This window comes from Phascolarctos cinereus, unplaced genomic scaffold (assembly GCF_003287225.1).
Source record: "Phascolarctos cinereus isolate Bilbo 61053 unplaced genomic scaffold, phaCin_HiC Scaffold_3;HRSCAF=262, whole genome shotgun sequence".
In the NCBI taxonomy this organism is placed as follows: Eukaryota; Metazoa; Chordata; class Mammalia; order Diprotodontia; family Phascolarctidae; genus Phascolarctos; species Phascolarctos cinereus.
The window spans coordinates 174,611,875-174,628,030 of NW_027555736.1; the positions used below are offsets into that span (position 1 = coordinate 174,611,875).

A 16,156-nucleotide genomic window follows, 5' to 3' on the forward strand; every position below is an offset into this window, starting at 1 on the left:
GACTATTGAATGAATATTCAATATCAGCAATAGATTGTTGGAGCTCAATGTTGGAGGAGTACTGAGAATGCCAATTTCCAAATGGAGTAAAGCCCTACTCTAACACAGCCTGTATTTGTATAAATGTACAGTGTATTTATATAAATGTAAGTGTACATAAAAATGGTAGGTCTCAAAGCTTGCCAGCATTACAGAGATTCATGGTAGCTATAACTCAGATTTTCCTAGGAAGAATTGTGCAATGCATAGGCATGGAAAGAGAAGATAGCTACCCACTATGGTCTTCTCATCAAGTAGTCATGGCAAGAACTGAGAAGAAAAACACTAAGTTTGGGCTTTCCATTCAAATGATTCATTCACTCACCTGGAACTAAGCACTCTGGATTCTGCAGTCTGTAGGTCTTTCTTTTGACCTCTTATCCACACTTAATTGCCACCCAGCATCTTAGAAAGCTCTATACTAACCATGGCATTAACTTTGGAACTTTTCATTTTTTAGCTCTGATAGAGGATAGAATAGGTAGTACGGTATTCTGAGTTCTTTCCAGTAGTTAGTGAACAGAAGACATGCTGTCTTTACTTGATAGTTGACATTTCTAGTCTGGGTTGAAGAAGAAACCGCTGGAAAACCTGAACAACCTTCCTGGACCACTTCCCTCATTGGTCAAAGAGATGAAGTTGTTAGGTGAGTGATATATGGTGTTTATTTAAACCAATTAATAGCTAGAAACTCTTGGAATCTTATCCCTGACGGAGATTTAAAAGGGGGTGTGGAGATGGCAGAAGCACTCTCCCACAGGATATGATTTATGTTTCATGTAAATTATTTCTTTGAAGTCCCAGGTTTCTTCTCAGGCATTGTTGCTGCCTTAAACATCCCTCCTGCATTAGCACCTCCTCCCTCATTAATTTGGATGTACATTGGCTCCTTTGGTATAACTAGATATAGTGAAGTAGATAAAAGTTTGGGGAGCTTTCTTGGTGGGTCTCAGGAGAGCTTCCATTTTTTTAAAAAGAGGGGCAGTCTGCTGAGAAACCATCTCTTGGGAATGAGGAAAAGGTTAATGATCCCCAGGTATCTTTGCTACCTGATGAAATGTTTGTTTCACACATTTCTGCCTTCTAAATAACATAAATCTCTGACAGAATTTTTTAGTGACTTTTCAAGTGCAAATTTACATTATTAATTGTATTCCACAAAATTCAAGTTATATACCCTATATATATTTTCTTCACTTCTTTATTTCTGTGATTTGTTTTTATTTCTGCCAAACAGTTGATCCTATAATTTTTAAAACCCTTTTTCAAGAAAATTGAGTTAATCCTAATCTATGTCATGGTCATTTCCCTAATCAAATACCTAGTATCATCTTATAGAGGGGCAGCTAAGTGGTGTATTGGATAAAGTGCTGGGCCTGGAGTCGGAAAACTCATCTTTGTGAATTCAAATCTGGCCTTAGATACTTACTAGCTGTGCTACCCAGGGCAAGTCACTTAAGCCTGCTTGCCTCAGTTTCCTCATGTGTAAAATGAGTTGGAGAGGGAATTGGTAAACCATTCCAATGCCGTTTGTCAAAAAAATCCCTAAATGGGTTCACAAAATGTCAGATATGACTGAATAATGATTGAACAACAATTGCCTTATGGCACCCTGCTTAACATAACATTTCTGTTCTCACTCCAGCAATTTTTAAAAAATTTTGCATCTGTTGTTGATTTTATTAAGATCAAATAGTACATTGAAATAGAGGAGGAATGATTAAGTAGCAGTTTGTTTGAAAAAAAATTCTTGGGTTTCAGGATTTGCAAGGTCTTTATAAATCAGACAAGATTCAGCAAGAAAACAAAGTAATGGGATCTTTGGCAGTATTAGGAGAGGCAGAATTGCCAGGAATGAAGATAATTCTTCTCTACTCTGCCCTGGTCACCAGGGTGCTGAAAGGCCTTGGACCATGTTATATGATAACTGGTTGAAGAAATTGGGGATGTTTCACCTGGAAAAGAGAAGTCTTTTCTCTCTCTTTTTTTTAGATATTTATTTATGGTTTGGCAATGGGTTTAAGTGACTTGCCCAGGGTCACACAGCTAGTAAGTATTATGTATCTGAGGTCAGATTTGAACTCAGGTCCTCTTGAATCCAGGGCTGGTGCTCTATCCACTGGGCCACCTAGCTGCCCCAAAAGAAAGGAGTCTTAATAGCTGTCTTTAAATATCTGAAGAGATGTTGGGTGAGACAGAGCTGCCATTAGAAGTTTGTCATTAGAAGTCTGAATGAAGCTCAATGAACACTTATCAGAAATTGCATTTAAGGTTCCTTGTAACTCTAAGTTTTGTGCTTCTGTGAAGTCATGTTGATCCCAACAACATGCTATCTTGTGATTGTATTGATTCCTTGATTGACAAGGCTTATTGTTCTTTGCTTCTCTTTTGCCACATATCATTGTGATGAATTAAGAACTACTAATGAAGAAAGTTACATACTCAAATAATTAGCTCCAGGATGGAATTGTCAGTTAAGCACCATATACTAATTTGCTTATTATTGATACACAGTAGTCATGACGTATCTGAATAATTGTCTTGATGAGTGGGTGAAGGCCAGCACTGTAATCAAAACTCGAATGTTAGGAGGCCTAGGGCTGGGGACTCCTTGCAAAGATACACATATATCTCCAATACTTCCTTTGCATTTTAGATGATGGCTAGGATATGTGGAAAATTTAATTCTGATGTTCTTTCTGGACCACTTAACAACTTGATATCAGACTAGACTCTGGTTATGTTTGTGAACTCTTAGTTAATGTGCCTGTTTTTGCCTACAGAGAGAGGTGCCCTGTCCCATTGTGATTTTAGTAGCCTGTCATCTTACAACTTTGCGTGTGTGCAATTCCAATGTATGAGTTGAGTTTCCATGGCCATAATTATTAAAAGTTTATACCCAGGCCCATACCTGTCTTAAAATTATACAATTTTGAGCTGAATGTAACCATAAGAATTCTTTAGGCAGAGGTATCAAGCTCATGGTCTGCTAAACTTTGGAGTGCAGCAGCCCAAATCAGGTTTAAACATAATTGGAAAATGTTTAATAAAATCAACAAAAATACAACATAGAAAATGTTAGTTTTTGGTTTTTTAAATCAGCAAGTGGCCTCCAGTGATAGTTCTATTTGAGTTGGATACCACTTCTCCAGGCCATGTCCAAAAGTGAAATCATAGTAATTTGAGCTGAAGTGACCCTAGATATCAACTAGTCTGACCTCTCATTTTAGAGAGGCTCAGAGATTTTAGATGACTTGCCAAGACCAAAGAAATAATGACAGAACCAGGACTGGTATCTAGGTGTCCTGTGTTTCCCTAACCTAGGGCTCTTTCCATTATACCACTGTATCTCATTTCTGTGTATAATAGATTGTACCTTCATTGAGAGCCAGGATAGTCTCATACTCCTAGGGATTCATTAGATCCATAATCTGAGTTATATCTGGTAATAGTTATTTCTTGGTTAGTAGCTAGGTAGCTCACTGGAAAAGAATTCTGGGTCTAAAGTCAGGAAGACCTGAGGTCAAATCCAGCTTCAGACACCAGGTGTGGGTAAGTCACTTAAGCTCTGTCTCAGTTCCCTTAACTGCCAAATGGGGATGATAATAAACAACTACCTCACAAGGTTGTTGTGATGGTCAAATGAGATAATATTTGTAAAGTATTTAGCACGTGTCTGGCACAAAGTAGGTACCTGATTAGTACTTTTCTCTCCCTCTCTGTTGTGAAAGTTGGTATGGTTGTGGAAAATAGGAACAGAGACTATCTGGCCGTGGTCTGATTATTTCTTCACATCTATCATCAATGTCTTTTAAAAGATTTTTAACTTAATTTTTGGTTACATTTTAAGTTTTGAACTGTCCTCCTCCCTCCTTCACCACACTGCACTAGAGAGGACCACCATTTGACACAGATTTATAAATATATGTAAAACCATATCATGCATACTTCTATTTATTGGTTCTTTCTCTGGAAGCGTATAGCACCTTATTTCATAGATCCTTTGTAGTTGATTTAAGTATTTGTAATATTCAGAATAACTTGGTTGTTCACCATTATCCTTCAAACAATATTACTGTTAGTGTATACAACGTTCTCTTGGTTCTGTTCATTTCACTTTTCTTTATGTCATGCAAGTCTTTCCATGTTTTTCTAAAATTAACCAGCTCATCATTTTTTATAGCACAGGAGTATTCCATTGCAAGCATATGCCACAATTTCTTCAGCCATTCCCCAATTGATGGGCATCCCCAAAATTTCCAGTTCTTTGCCAACACAAAGAGAGCTTCTAGAAATATTTTAGAACATATAGGTTCAGTTCCTTTTTCCCTGATCACCTTGAGGCAATCTAGTATAATCCCCTTTCCAATTTCTGTGGCAGAAGGTTGTGAAAGGAGGACCAAGAGGATAGCTTGAGCTTAAGAAGGAGCAAGAGAAGAAAAAGAAGGAATTGTGAAGGTGATTTGAAGGGCAATGGAGTTGTGAAAAAGGCCAAAGATTAAATTTGAGTAAAACAAGTTTGGGAAGACTTGAGGAGAAGTTAAGGAGAAAGATTTGTGCTAAAGAAGATGGAAAGCTAGAGATTCAACATAAGGAATTGACTTGAGAGGACTTTAGGAAGAGAGAAAAAGTGAAGGACTAAAGAAGGAAAAGGTGAAGCAGAAGGAGGAGACTCATTTGAAGAGAAAGAAGGAAAGGAGGAAGAGATGGAGAAGAAAAAGAACTCATAGAATGACGAGGTAGTTGGAAAGACAAGTAATACAAGCAAAGGCATTAGTGACGGAAAGGAAAAGAAATCAGCTATGTTTTTCAACATGCTAATTAGCCTCTAGAAAGACAAGGAGAGTGATAATTCCAGATCTGAAGCCACTCACAAATAATTTGCCATAATATTTGTTTAGGGGAGATAATAACAACCTCTGGATGTACTCAACTTCAGGATTAGTGAGCATAGCACTTAGAATTCTCTTGCTGTGGTAGTTGGAAGATGTGGATTCAGGACACACTTGCTCGCAAGATTATGGTGGTCTGGATGGGTACCAGCAATCAATCATAGGTAAAGACCTGGGGAGGTGGCAGCTGGCACTGACCAAGGCAAAGACTAAGGATCTCACTTCCAGTGAGTATGGCTGGTAGGGGCAGTTTTGAATGGCCTGCATTTAGTGTGAAATACAAATATTTCTGCAATAGCCAAATGATTGCTATCTAGGTTTAATAAGCAGATTAGTCTTCCTCCTAGAAGAGAAGGTAAAGAGACTAGAGGGCTATTTCTCCACTCTCTAGGTTATCAGGGAGAATGAAGTATTCCTTAAAAACATGGAAGAAGGGCTTTACTTTGCCAACAAAAAAAGTTTTCTGAAGATTCAGGTTGGCAAGTAGAATAGATTCACATAGAGGAAAAAATGAAGAAGAGAAACCATTAGATACATGGAATTAAGAAAGAGATATGAAGATCATCTTGGTAGAGTGGGGCTGGAACTTCTGAAAAAGAAGTAGCTGCTTGTTTTCTAAGGAGTGAGGCTATAGATCTATGGGAGCTGCCAGAAGAATGAGTCTCTAGTTGTTTTTTTTTTTTGTTATTCCACCTTCATTTTCAAAGAGGACCAGTAACATCACAGGGTGATATCTTGACTTATATGTGAACTGGATTTAAGTGAGGCAGAGTTTTACCAAGTTGTTAGCCTCACTATTCCTTCCAGAGTCATCTAAGTCTAGGGGGCAAGACAAAAGTCAATATGAATGGGGATGGCAGGGGATTCAGTGGATGATTTTGGTGTTTTTGATGTCTGACCAAACTCTAAGTTCTGCACAGCACTTGCTTCATGGACATTGGAACAAATTGTTTTCATCTCCCCTTTCTGCTGGAAGGAAGTCTTCACATGCTTGGAGTAGACATCCCCCTAACTCACCGACTAATTAGAGGTCTATTACTTACTCTTAACTTGGTTTAGCCTGTCTGTTGAAATGGTTTATCAGGATGTGGCTACTGTGCATGCTACAGGTGAGAGCTGGGTGACTATTTGGACACCAAAGGTGATGAGCAGCTCTGAAAAGGGCTCAGCAAGCTCTCACAGCAGAGGTGCTAGTCCTCCCTTTACACCTCATACACCCCACAGTGGCACAGGAAGAAGACGTGGTAGGTGGCTCTCTTTTGAGGAGGTAGAGAGGATGCTATTTTTCATCCAATACCAATAGAGATGTCTGTTGTTTTCCCTAGTCATATAGCCAAGAAGTGTCAGAAAATCTCACAAGACTTGTCAGACAAGCTAACTATTACTCATGGTAATTCATGTGTCTACAAATGATAATGCCAGAAAGAACCTAGGAAGCATTTCTAATGATTATAAGGACTTGGGCAAAACAAAGAAATAATCCCTGAAGAGTTTAGTGGCACAGGTCATAATTTCATTGCTGCTGTCTATTGAACACAAAGGATTCAAAAGGGAAAGGCCAATTTGGGAAATCAAGAGTTGGCTGTGAAGATAATATTTGAAAATTGGACTTGGACCTCTGGAATATAGCTTAAAATACAATAGTGGCATATCTTATTATTGACATAATTTTTCAAATTTAATCAAAGTAGTTTTAAACTGGTAAGAAAGCTTGAGAAAACTACCTACCTATATATTCCAAGGTAGATAAGATAGAGTAGCTTCAATGTTAGAAGAAGAATGGCAATTGAGACAATCTGAGGTTCACAGAAGACAAAGAAGAAAATAATTACCTGGTTTCAGGTATCTACAAATGAATGCATAGAGAATGGCTAACGAGCAACATGAACTAGAGATTGTAAAGGAAGGAGATAAATTTGATCTTGTATTTATCACTGAGGCTTGTTGAGATTATAAACTTTGGTTATATGTCTATATTAGAATAACTTAGCTAAAAGATATAGAACACAAAGAAGCAAAGAAAAGATGGACAGCTCTGAACACAATGTGTAGTATTTACCATATAGGTTTTCTTGAAATGGAAATTAATTGCTGTATATTTTGAATCCTCTCATGTTCTGTTGCTTATTTTGCATTTAAGTTTTAGTATTCAAGCTTATAATATGTTTCTTTTTCTTTTCTTATTGTGTATTTAAATTTTAGTATTTAAGTTCAAAGTAAATTAAACAAAATAAAAAAAACATGAAAAAGAAAAAAACAGATATGGCTAGGAAAAAAGGGAGGAAGAATCTAATTGTATATTAAGAAAATATATACAGGTGAGGAAATCTAATAATCAAAGCAGGGAAATATGGTAGAGTTCATTTGTGTGAAGATGAAAATGCTAGACTAGTTAGTAGGGAAGAAGAACTAGATGAAGTATTAAGAAAATAAATTACATATCTCACATAGAAACATACTATAGAAGTGATGGTAGACTTCTTTGTTATGGTCTGTCTGGTCTGGTTTGGCCTTCCTCTGACTTGGTCTTGGTGGCCCATACCTCAGTTGATTGTCTAACTTCTCCTCCAAAATCATTCCCAGTGACAATTCCAGATGAGAACACCATCTCCAAACATCCTCTTTGTGTCAATGTACCTCATGATGTGAACGCTCAGCTGTAATTTAGGTGAGGGGGATATCTTGCACAAAATCTGTCTGGTTTATGCCCCTACTCAAGGAAACCAAAGAAATTATATATCAATATCTAGTTTAATTTCTTTCTCAAAAAGTTCCTCAGATACCTTTTAAGCACTTACTCTTGTAAGAACATGAATTCAAAAGCATATATTAAATATCTAGCATGTCCCAAGCACTGTTATGTACTGGGGACTTAAACATAAAATAAAGGCAATCTGTGTCTTGAAGGAGCTTATATTTTAATAGGTGAAGACAAAATAAAAGGGAGTGGTGGCTAGAGAGACGAGTATTTTGTTTTGGAATGTTAGAGGGGTATTGAGAAGAGTAGAGATGTAGGGGAGTAGATTGACAAGCTCTTTCCAGGAACAATATAAGTATTGAGTTGATTATGGTTCCAGGACTGAGATGGGGGTTGAGTAGAGGGAGAAAAGGTTATGCAGAAGGTATGCATGAGGCAGCAAGACAACTGTTGAGATACACTGTAGTAAACACAGACAAGTTTTATTTATGCAATAGTACACAGAGGACTCATACCTGATCCAATGGAGAGTAAGAAAAATTATACTCCATTCATGGTTATTGGATATTCAACCCATAAAATTCAAAGTACAATGACTGGTCCAAGTTTCCTCCCGCATATCATGATTTTATGGTTGACTGCTCGTTGGCTCTGTGCTCCCCAATTGTTCTGATCACTTTCTATTAGTATTCTTTTTCTTTTCTTTTTTTTTTTTTGGCTAGGCAATGGGGTTAAGTGACTTGCCCAGAGTCACACAGCTAGTAGTATCAGTGCTGGGCTGGATTTGAACTTAGGTCCTCCTGACTCCAGGGCCAGTGCTCTATCCACTGCACCACCTAGCTGCCCCTATTCTGCCCCCTTTTTTTTTTATAGAAAAGCATTGTTAGTTTATTTTCATTTACATATTTCGTATGGAAAAAGTAGAAAAACATTCATGGTGCATGAAAATATACAGATTCCTCTATTCTACAGGCACAGGGAGGCAGGAGCATCAGTGACAGCAGCTGCAGCTCTCGGTTTAGGGGACTTTGCAGACACAGTTCTGGGCACACTTGGCACATCCTGCTGGGCAGCAGGAGCAGCAGCTTTTCTTACAAGAGGTACAATAGCATGATTTGCATTTGCAGGAGTCACCGCAGGTGCAAGAGCAACCATTTGAGCAGTCACAGTTGGGGTCCATAGCTGGCAGGGCTGGAGCACATAGCTGAAGAATGAGCTGCAAGGCTAGAAGGATGAGTTGTGAAGGAACCGGTCCAGCTCCTCCTTGTAAAGGAAAGGAAGTCAGCAGCCCTGGTAGTGTGGGGAGTGTGTCATTAACATGCTTGTAGTGTTTTCTACAGGTAGAAATGCTGAAGAGAGTGACAAGATAATCTGTCACAAACGAAAGGCAGTGGATGAATGGGTTGCCAAGAAAATCTCTGAAGGGCTGAATGAATTGCCAATGGTCATGATGAGGTTTAGGGGTTTAGGGGTGCTGGGACCCCAAAATCACAACACACAGATCCTGTCCAAAAGAATTCAACCCAAGCCTTCTTTCAGCCAAAGACAAGGTTTATTAGAACATCCGTCATAGTGGGCAAACTTAAGGATTCTGAACATTAATAAACTATTGGCTAAATTTTAAGAATCTAAGCCCGCTTCTTTTGATATGCTGTTGATTTTGCTTACCCATCTGGCAGTGGCTCCTTCCCTCCAGAGGTCATAAAACTTTAGTATCGGACTCACTTTATATTCATGTGATGCTGGGTATTTCTATCTAGTTTTCAAAACTTGCATATGTATGTTTTGCTCTGGGCTGCATAATCCTTCTTATATGGCAACAGTTTCCTCCCTTGTGTGGGTGTCCTAGGAAAGGGGATGGTTTATCTAATTCCTTTTTGGTGCATGCCTGCTACATTACCAAAAATGGTGACAGTGCTGCTAACTCATATACCTAATTTCTCATTTACATAAATTATGACAATATGTTAAATGCATCTTGAAGGCAGTCTTGATGAAAATGTAAGAAAAGACTACTGAGGCCTTTGAAAATGATTTTTTATAGGGAGTGAATCTTTATAGTCATACAGTTGACTAAAATGTGTAGAAAATAAAATCAATGCTGCTAAAGGTGTTTGCCGACATCCTGGAGTATGTCTTTTGCAGAGTTGGAAATGGGAAATGAGAATGAGATCCCCACTGGATTGCAGGGTCCTACAGAAGCTCTTTTTTTTGTAAATAATATTGTTCTTATTGAGTCACAGCAGAGAACACGGCCATCTTGTGGCCAAAATCAATTGAGCTAATAGTCCACAGTGTCCAAAACAGGTGGATTTAGAATATAAATTTCTTAGATTGGAAAGCTCATTGATTTAGCCTATTTATGTTTATATTTCTTTATGTATCTTAGATAAGTACCAAAGATGGACTTACCTTTTAGTGAGAATAAAGGATAAGAGAGGGTTCTACTCAATTTTTTGAGTAATAATGTTTAGATTTTCACTTTTTGCTCATAAAGAATTTCAGAGTAAATTATACATAAGTATTCAGTAGCTTCAGTGTGAATCTTTTGTATATTTAATATTTTTAATTAATGTTTTATTGATGCTTTTTGTTTTTATACCACAGACATTTCTAAAAACCCCTATCCCATACCAATCCAACAAATATTCCTTTATCACAAAGAAAAAGAGTTAAGTGTAACTTGTTAGCACAGTAACCATATAAAATTTTTTTTTGTTTCCTATAATACCTCATCTCTCCAAGAAAAGGAGGAAGGTGCATTTCCTCATTTTCTCTCCAGGTCCAAGTTAATTTTTGTTTCATTGTTTTTGTAGTTTATGTTATTGTTGCTGCTTCATTGTGTATTTTAGATTACTGAAACCTTACAAAATGTACCCATTCAGAATTCAAAGACAGAGAGGAAGGCCACCAGAATATTCTATAGATTGCTTAAGGAGGATTCATGGAATGACATGGATAAGAACTGAGTAGACAGAGAGGATGTAAAAGGTTGCATTCTGTATCACTAGGGGGAATGTCCATGTTGCTGGGATCACTAATCCATCAAAGTAAAAAATAATTTCTCAGAGCAGCCAAAAGCTATCTTTCAATCTCAAGACAAATAACTTGCAACAGTCCTGAAGATCTTGGACCAAAGAGCAGAAGGTTCAACACAAGGACAGACTGACTATTGCTTACATTTTGTGAGTCCAAGAAGAAGAAAACAGAAAAGATAGGGTGTTAGCAGAGGTATGCTGGCAAATATTTAAAAACTGTCTCTTGGAATAACACATGGCTGACACACATTTAAATTTAGTCTGCATTATTAAAATTTTCTCCCTATCTTTCTTAAGTCTAGACAATCAACAAAATAATAAAACGATCCCTGCTTTGTAGCTTTTGCTGACTTTGAAGTTGTAAATGCTCATGCTAAAAATTTTACAGCCTCCAGCACACCTCTGGCTTTTTTCTAATGAAGAAGAGAGGCTTAGCATCTCACACTAAAATCTCTGTTTCTTTATTTTGGCTTCCAAAACCATATTGCTTCAGTGAATGGTGGTAGGAACAAACAGAATGGGTTGATTGTATAAAAATGTATCTTTTGCCAGAAGCCAATGTCAAAACAGAATGGGATAATTCAAATAGGACAGAATCAATAATATCATTTTGACACATATGAGATCATCTATGTTTGACAGTTAATGGTTCTGCTTTATTCTTAATGTCATTCAGTTGAAGTTCAGCTGGACCAGGACAGGCAGTACATGAATGGATAAAGGAAGAAAAACCTTCCTGTGCTGATTCCCAGGAATTCATTGAATTATGATCTTCAGGCTAGTAGGAGAAGGTTCTTTTCTCAGTGATCTTTTGTTTATATTTGTATCTCCTCCAATATTTTGCTAATAACAAACATGTGATTAATGTTTGTTGAAGTCATTAGAATGTGGAACCATATGTAAAATTCACATATGTGACTGTTTATTCTGAAGCTATGCCCATGACTTTTCTCAGAGTAGCCTTTGTCTTATTTTGAAGGCTATATAGATCAGAGGGTTTAAGAAGAGAATCTCTGTTGAATAGAACAAGGTTATCTTCTACACTTCTCCTGAGCTTTCAGATGTTGGGTTCACATATATGATCATAGGCTCCCAAAGAAGAGACAGGCTGCAGACAGATGGCATAGATGTATAGAGAAGGCCTTATGCCGGCCAGCAGCTAACTTGCAGCACTGCTCTTAGTAGGAGGATGTAGGAGCCATGGATGTACAGTATGGGGAGGAAGATGATGAGGGAGCTTAAGATATAGAACAGAATTTCAGTGGTGGGAGGAGGAAAATATAATGGGGCCGTTAGTGGTCTACATCACAAATAAAATGTTTAATAATGTTGGGACCACAGAATGACTACTAAGATAGCTGGACTGTAGGTAGAGGATACCTTAGGAAGCCAAGCTTCTTGTACGCAGTAGACACTTAAATATTTTTTGAATTGAAATGAATTGTATACGTATGAGTTTTTCATTTTGTCTCCAGCTTGAAAAATAGTCATTGAGCCTTACTTAAAACAAAATGGCATTGAATTGTGTTGAATTGTTTTGTGTACACATTTTTAGTTGCATAAACAGTTTTCCTTTTTATTCTGAATGTTTATTTAATGATGTTTAATTAATATTGAAGAAGAAAATTTATAATAAAAATTCTTTAAAAGAAAGGAAATGAACCAAGACAATTCTAAATAACTCATGATGAAATATTCTATCCACCTCCAGAGAAAAGACCAATGGAATCTGAATGTAGATCAAAGTACACTTTTTAAAACACTTTCTTTTTTTTTTTTCTTGGTCTGTGTTTTCTTCACAACATGCCTAATATGGAAATACGTTTTGCGTGACTGCATACGTATAACCTATATAAAATTGTTTGCCATCTCAGGAGAGTGTGAGGGAAAGGAGGGAGGGTGAGGGAAGGGAGGAAGGGAGAGAATTTGGAACTTAAAATTTTAAAAAAGAATGTTAAAATTTTTTTACATGTAATTGGAAAAAAATAAAATATTAAAAAAATGGAGGCAAGGGAGTCAGTAGTTCTACTAAATTGAAAACTCAATCTATATAGTTTTTCCCCCAGTAGATTTTTCATTTTAGCTTGTAAAATCATATTGTCTCAGTAAATGGCCTCAGGCATAAATAAAGTGAGTAGATTATATAAAAATGTTGTCTATTTCCTGAAGCCTATAGAAAAACAAAATGGGATAGTTCTAACAGCATAGAATCAGTGATACTATAATGATACCTATAAGATCAGAGATGTTTGCGAGGTAATAGTTCTACCTGGTACTTTTTTTTTATGCTTCAAAAATGTTTTATTGAAGCATTTGATTTTTACTTCAGTTATTTCTAGATTTATACTTTTGCTTCTCCCTCCCCCCAATCCAACCCTCCTTTGTAACAAAGGAAAACAATTATCAAAACTACCTCATAGTCACCGTATTTAATAATATATACAATATTCTACCCTGCTATGCCCCTTCCCCCCAACTTCTGTTGTAAGGAGATAGGTATGTTCCCTTATCTGTTCTCTAGGCTAATTTTTTCCCCTTTCTCAATCATTCAGAGCTCAAGTTCCTTCTTGAGATGTTTTCCTTTCTATTTTAGTTGTCATTGTGCATATTGTACTGGTTTGCTTATTTTAATCCGCATTAGTTCATGTAAATCTTCCTATTTTTCCCTAAATTCCTCTTATACTACAAAATAATATTAATTATGTTTATATATCACAGTTTACTCAGTTATTCTCCATCTGATAAGCATTCGTGTTGTTTCCAGCATTTTGCTGCCTCAGAGAGTCCTGTTGAGATTCTTGTTTCTATCTTTGAACTCCTTGCTGGCATATGTCTAGTAAAAGAATTTATTTGGCCAAAAAATATGATCAACTAAGTTAAATTTTTTAAATAATTCCAAATGGTTGGCTAGAATGGTTGGACCTATTCATAGCTCAACCAGCAATATATTAGTGTTCCTTTCTTCCCACAATTCCTCAAACATTGACTATTTCCATTTTTGTTATCTTGGTCTGGGTGAAAGGCAAAACCTCAGGGATCTTTTAATTTGCATTTCTTGTATTATTATTGATTTGAAGCATATTTCCAAATAGCAATTAGTGCAATTTATAATTTGCAATTCTTTAAAAAAGTGTTCATATTGTTTGATCATTTATCTATTGAGGAATGGCTCTTGGTGATACTTTTTTTGTATCCTCAAGGGATAAGGTAGTACTGCGAATACAACTGGTATTCCATAAATTCTTCCTGTTGGTTCAATTCAGGAAATATTTATTGAAACAATTTGATGTTAATGAACAATGAGAAGGAAAAAAACTGTCAGGGCTAAGTAATAACCTTTTGAAGTTAAGTGTAAAATCACAATTATCTTTGCTGAAATTAGAGATTTTCCCCTTTACCTCCTTATAAAAAGCAAATTGAATCTTATTTCAAAACTGTATCATTCCTTTCATTTAAGAAACTTGAGGAGTTTGACAGTCTTGCCTCTGGCGTCCCAAATTTCAAGCTTGCGTGTGCTTGGATTTATCTCATGTTATCTTTCTGAATTTACACCCTTCCCAGCAAAATGAGAGTGAGACACCAGAGACTCCAGCTGACACTTATTGCAATCTGTCTTCATTCATTTCACACTTTGCAGCACTGGGAAGCCTGAGAACAGAAATCTGGATTAGGGCACTGTGCTGAGAATGCCAAGTCTGAGTTAGAAGGAGGAACAGTTGAGGAGTTGTTGTGCATCTCCGCTAAGCAAGTTATGTAGAAGGAGGCAGAGAAGAGGAGGATGGTGATGGGAGTGCTAATTACAGAGGTAAGCTGCTTCATGATACAGATGGGAGGCACTTGCTCCTGTCCTCTAGAAACCTTGAAAAGGCCTTTGGCAGATCATAGGAAAACCTGTTCTGATCCCACAAATAACAAGAAGAGCTCATGAGACACAAGCTTAGTTAGTTCAGTAGATCATAACCCACACAGATGAAGCTGTTTTAATACTCAATGTAGAATTTGGAGCGGAGGCTGACTCAGTGGATTAAGAGTAAATGTCTACCTGATTCTTACTGTTATTGAGTTGAGGTTCAGATGGACCAGAACATGTTGTACGTGAAAGGATGAGGATTCATCCTGAGAAGTTCTCAACTCCCCCCCTGAGCTATAACCTTCAGCAGCAGTAGGAGACTGTTCATTTATCTTTGTATTTCCTCCAGTGTTTTGCCCACAGTAAGCATGTAATCAATGTTTGTTGAATTGCATTAGAGTAGAGAACCATATGTAAAATTCGTATGTGTGGCTTTGTTTATTCTGAAGCAATCCTGATGACTTTTCTCAAAGCAGCCTTTATTTCCTTATTTCTGAGACTGTAGATCAGGGGGTTTAAAAATGGTGTCACAACTGAATAGAACAAGGTTATTACCTTCTGCATTTCTCCTGAGTTCTCAGATGTTGGGCTCACATACATGATCATAAGGCTCCCAAAGAAGAGGCAGACTACAGCCAGATGGGATCCACATGTGGAGAAGGCCTTACGCTGGCCAGTGGCTGAAGGAACTTTTAGCACGGCTCTTAGTAGGAGGATGTAAGAGCCAATGATGTACAACGTGGTGAGGATGATGATGAGGGAGCTTAGAATATAGAACAGAATTTCAGTGGCAGGAGCAGGGGCACATGATAGAGCCATCAGTGGATCCAAGTCACAAACAAAGTGGTCAATAATGTTGGGACCACAGAATGTCAGCTGGGAGAGCTGTACAGTAGACAGAGAATAACTTAAGAAGCCAAGCACCCAGCACATAGACATTAAGGTGTAACAGCGCTTTAAGGTCATTTTGGTTGGGTAGTGCAGTGGGAGGCAGATGTCAAGATAACGATCGTAAGCCATGGTGCACAAGAAATAGGCTTCGGTTGTACCAAGGGAGGAGAAGAAATAGAACTGAAGGAAGCAGCCAGCAAAAGAGATGGTTTTGGTCTCTGAGAGGAAGTTGTCTAACATGCTGGGCACAGTGGAGGTGATGTACCAGATCTCTAGAAAGGCAAAATTCCCCAGTAGGATGTACATGGGTGTATGGAGCCTCTGGTCCCACCTCACTGCACAGACAATGGCCCCATTCCCCATCAAGGTCAGGATATAGATGATCAAGAACAAAGAAAAGAGTAAGATTTGTATCTCCCAGTGACCAGGGAAGCCCAGGAGGACAAATTTGGTCACAGTGTGTGCTGCTGACTTGTTCATTGGCCCTTGAGCTGTGAAAAAAGACATAACACACAATTATATCAATTGCTTTGCATCTTGGGCATTTGTAGGACAAGGATTTTAATGAGGCCTTTGTAGAATTTATAGGGTTAATAACTTAGCCATATGGAAACCAGCCTTAATAATCTCAGCTTCCTTCCAGTCTATAATCTATGTTTTTGTCCTAGCTAGCCTATATCTCAACTTTTTTGTACCACCTTTTAGACTTCAACTTGCCATCCTTTCTTGCTTATTTGGATACTTAAGA

The 16,156-nt window shown here is 37.6% G+C and overlaps 1 protein-coding gene across 1 annotated transcript; it reads right to left on the reverse strand.

Annotated features, from left to right (window-relative positions):
* Positions 1-14,955: 14,955 nt before the first annotated feature.
* On the reverse strand, positions 14,956-15,915 carry LOC110206560 (olfactory receptor 11H4-like). Its single transcript, XM_020984034.1, has one exon. The coding sequence runs from the start codon at positions 15,913-15,915 to the stop codon at positions 14,956-14,958; it is 960 nt and encodes a 319-aa protein (XP_020839693.1).
* Between the last annotated feature and the right edge of the window lie 241 nt (positions 15,916-16,156).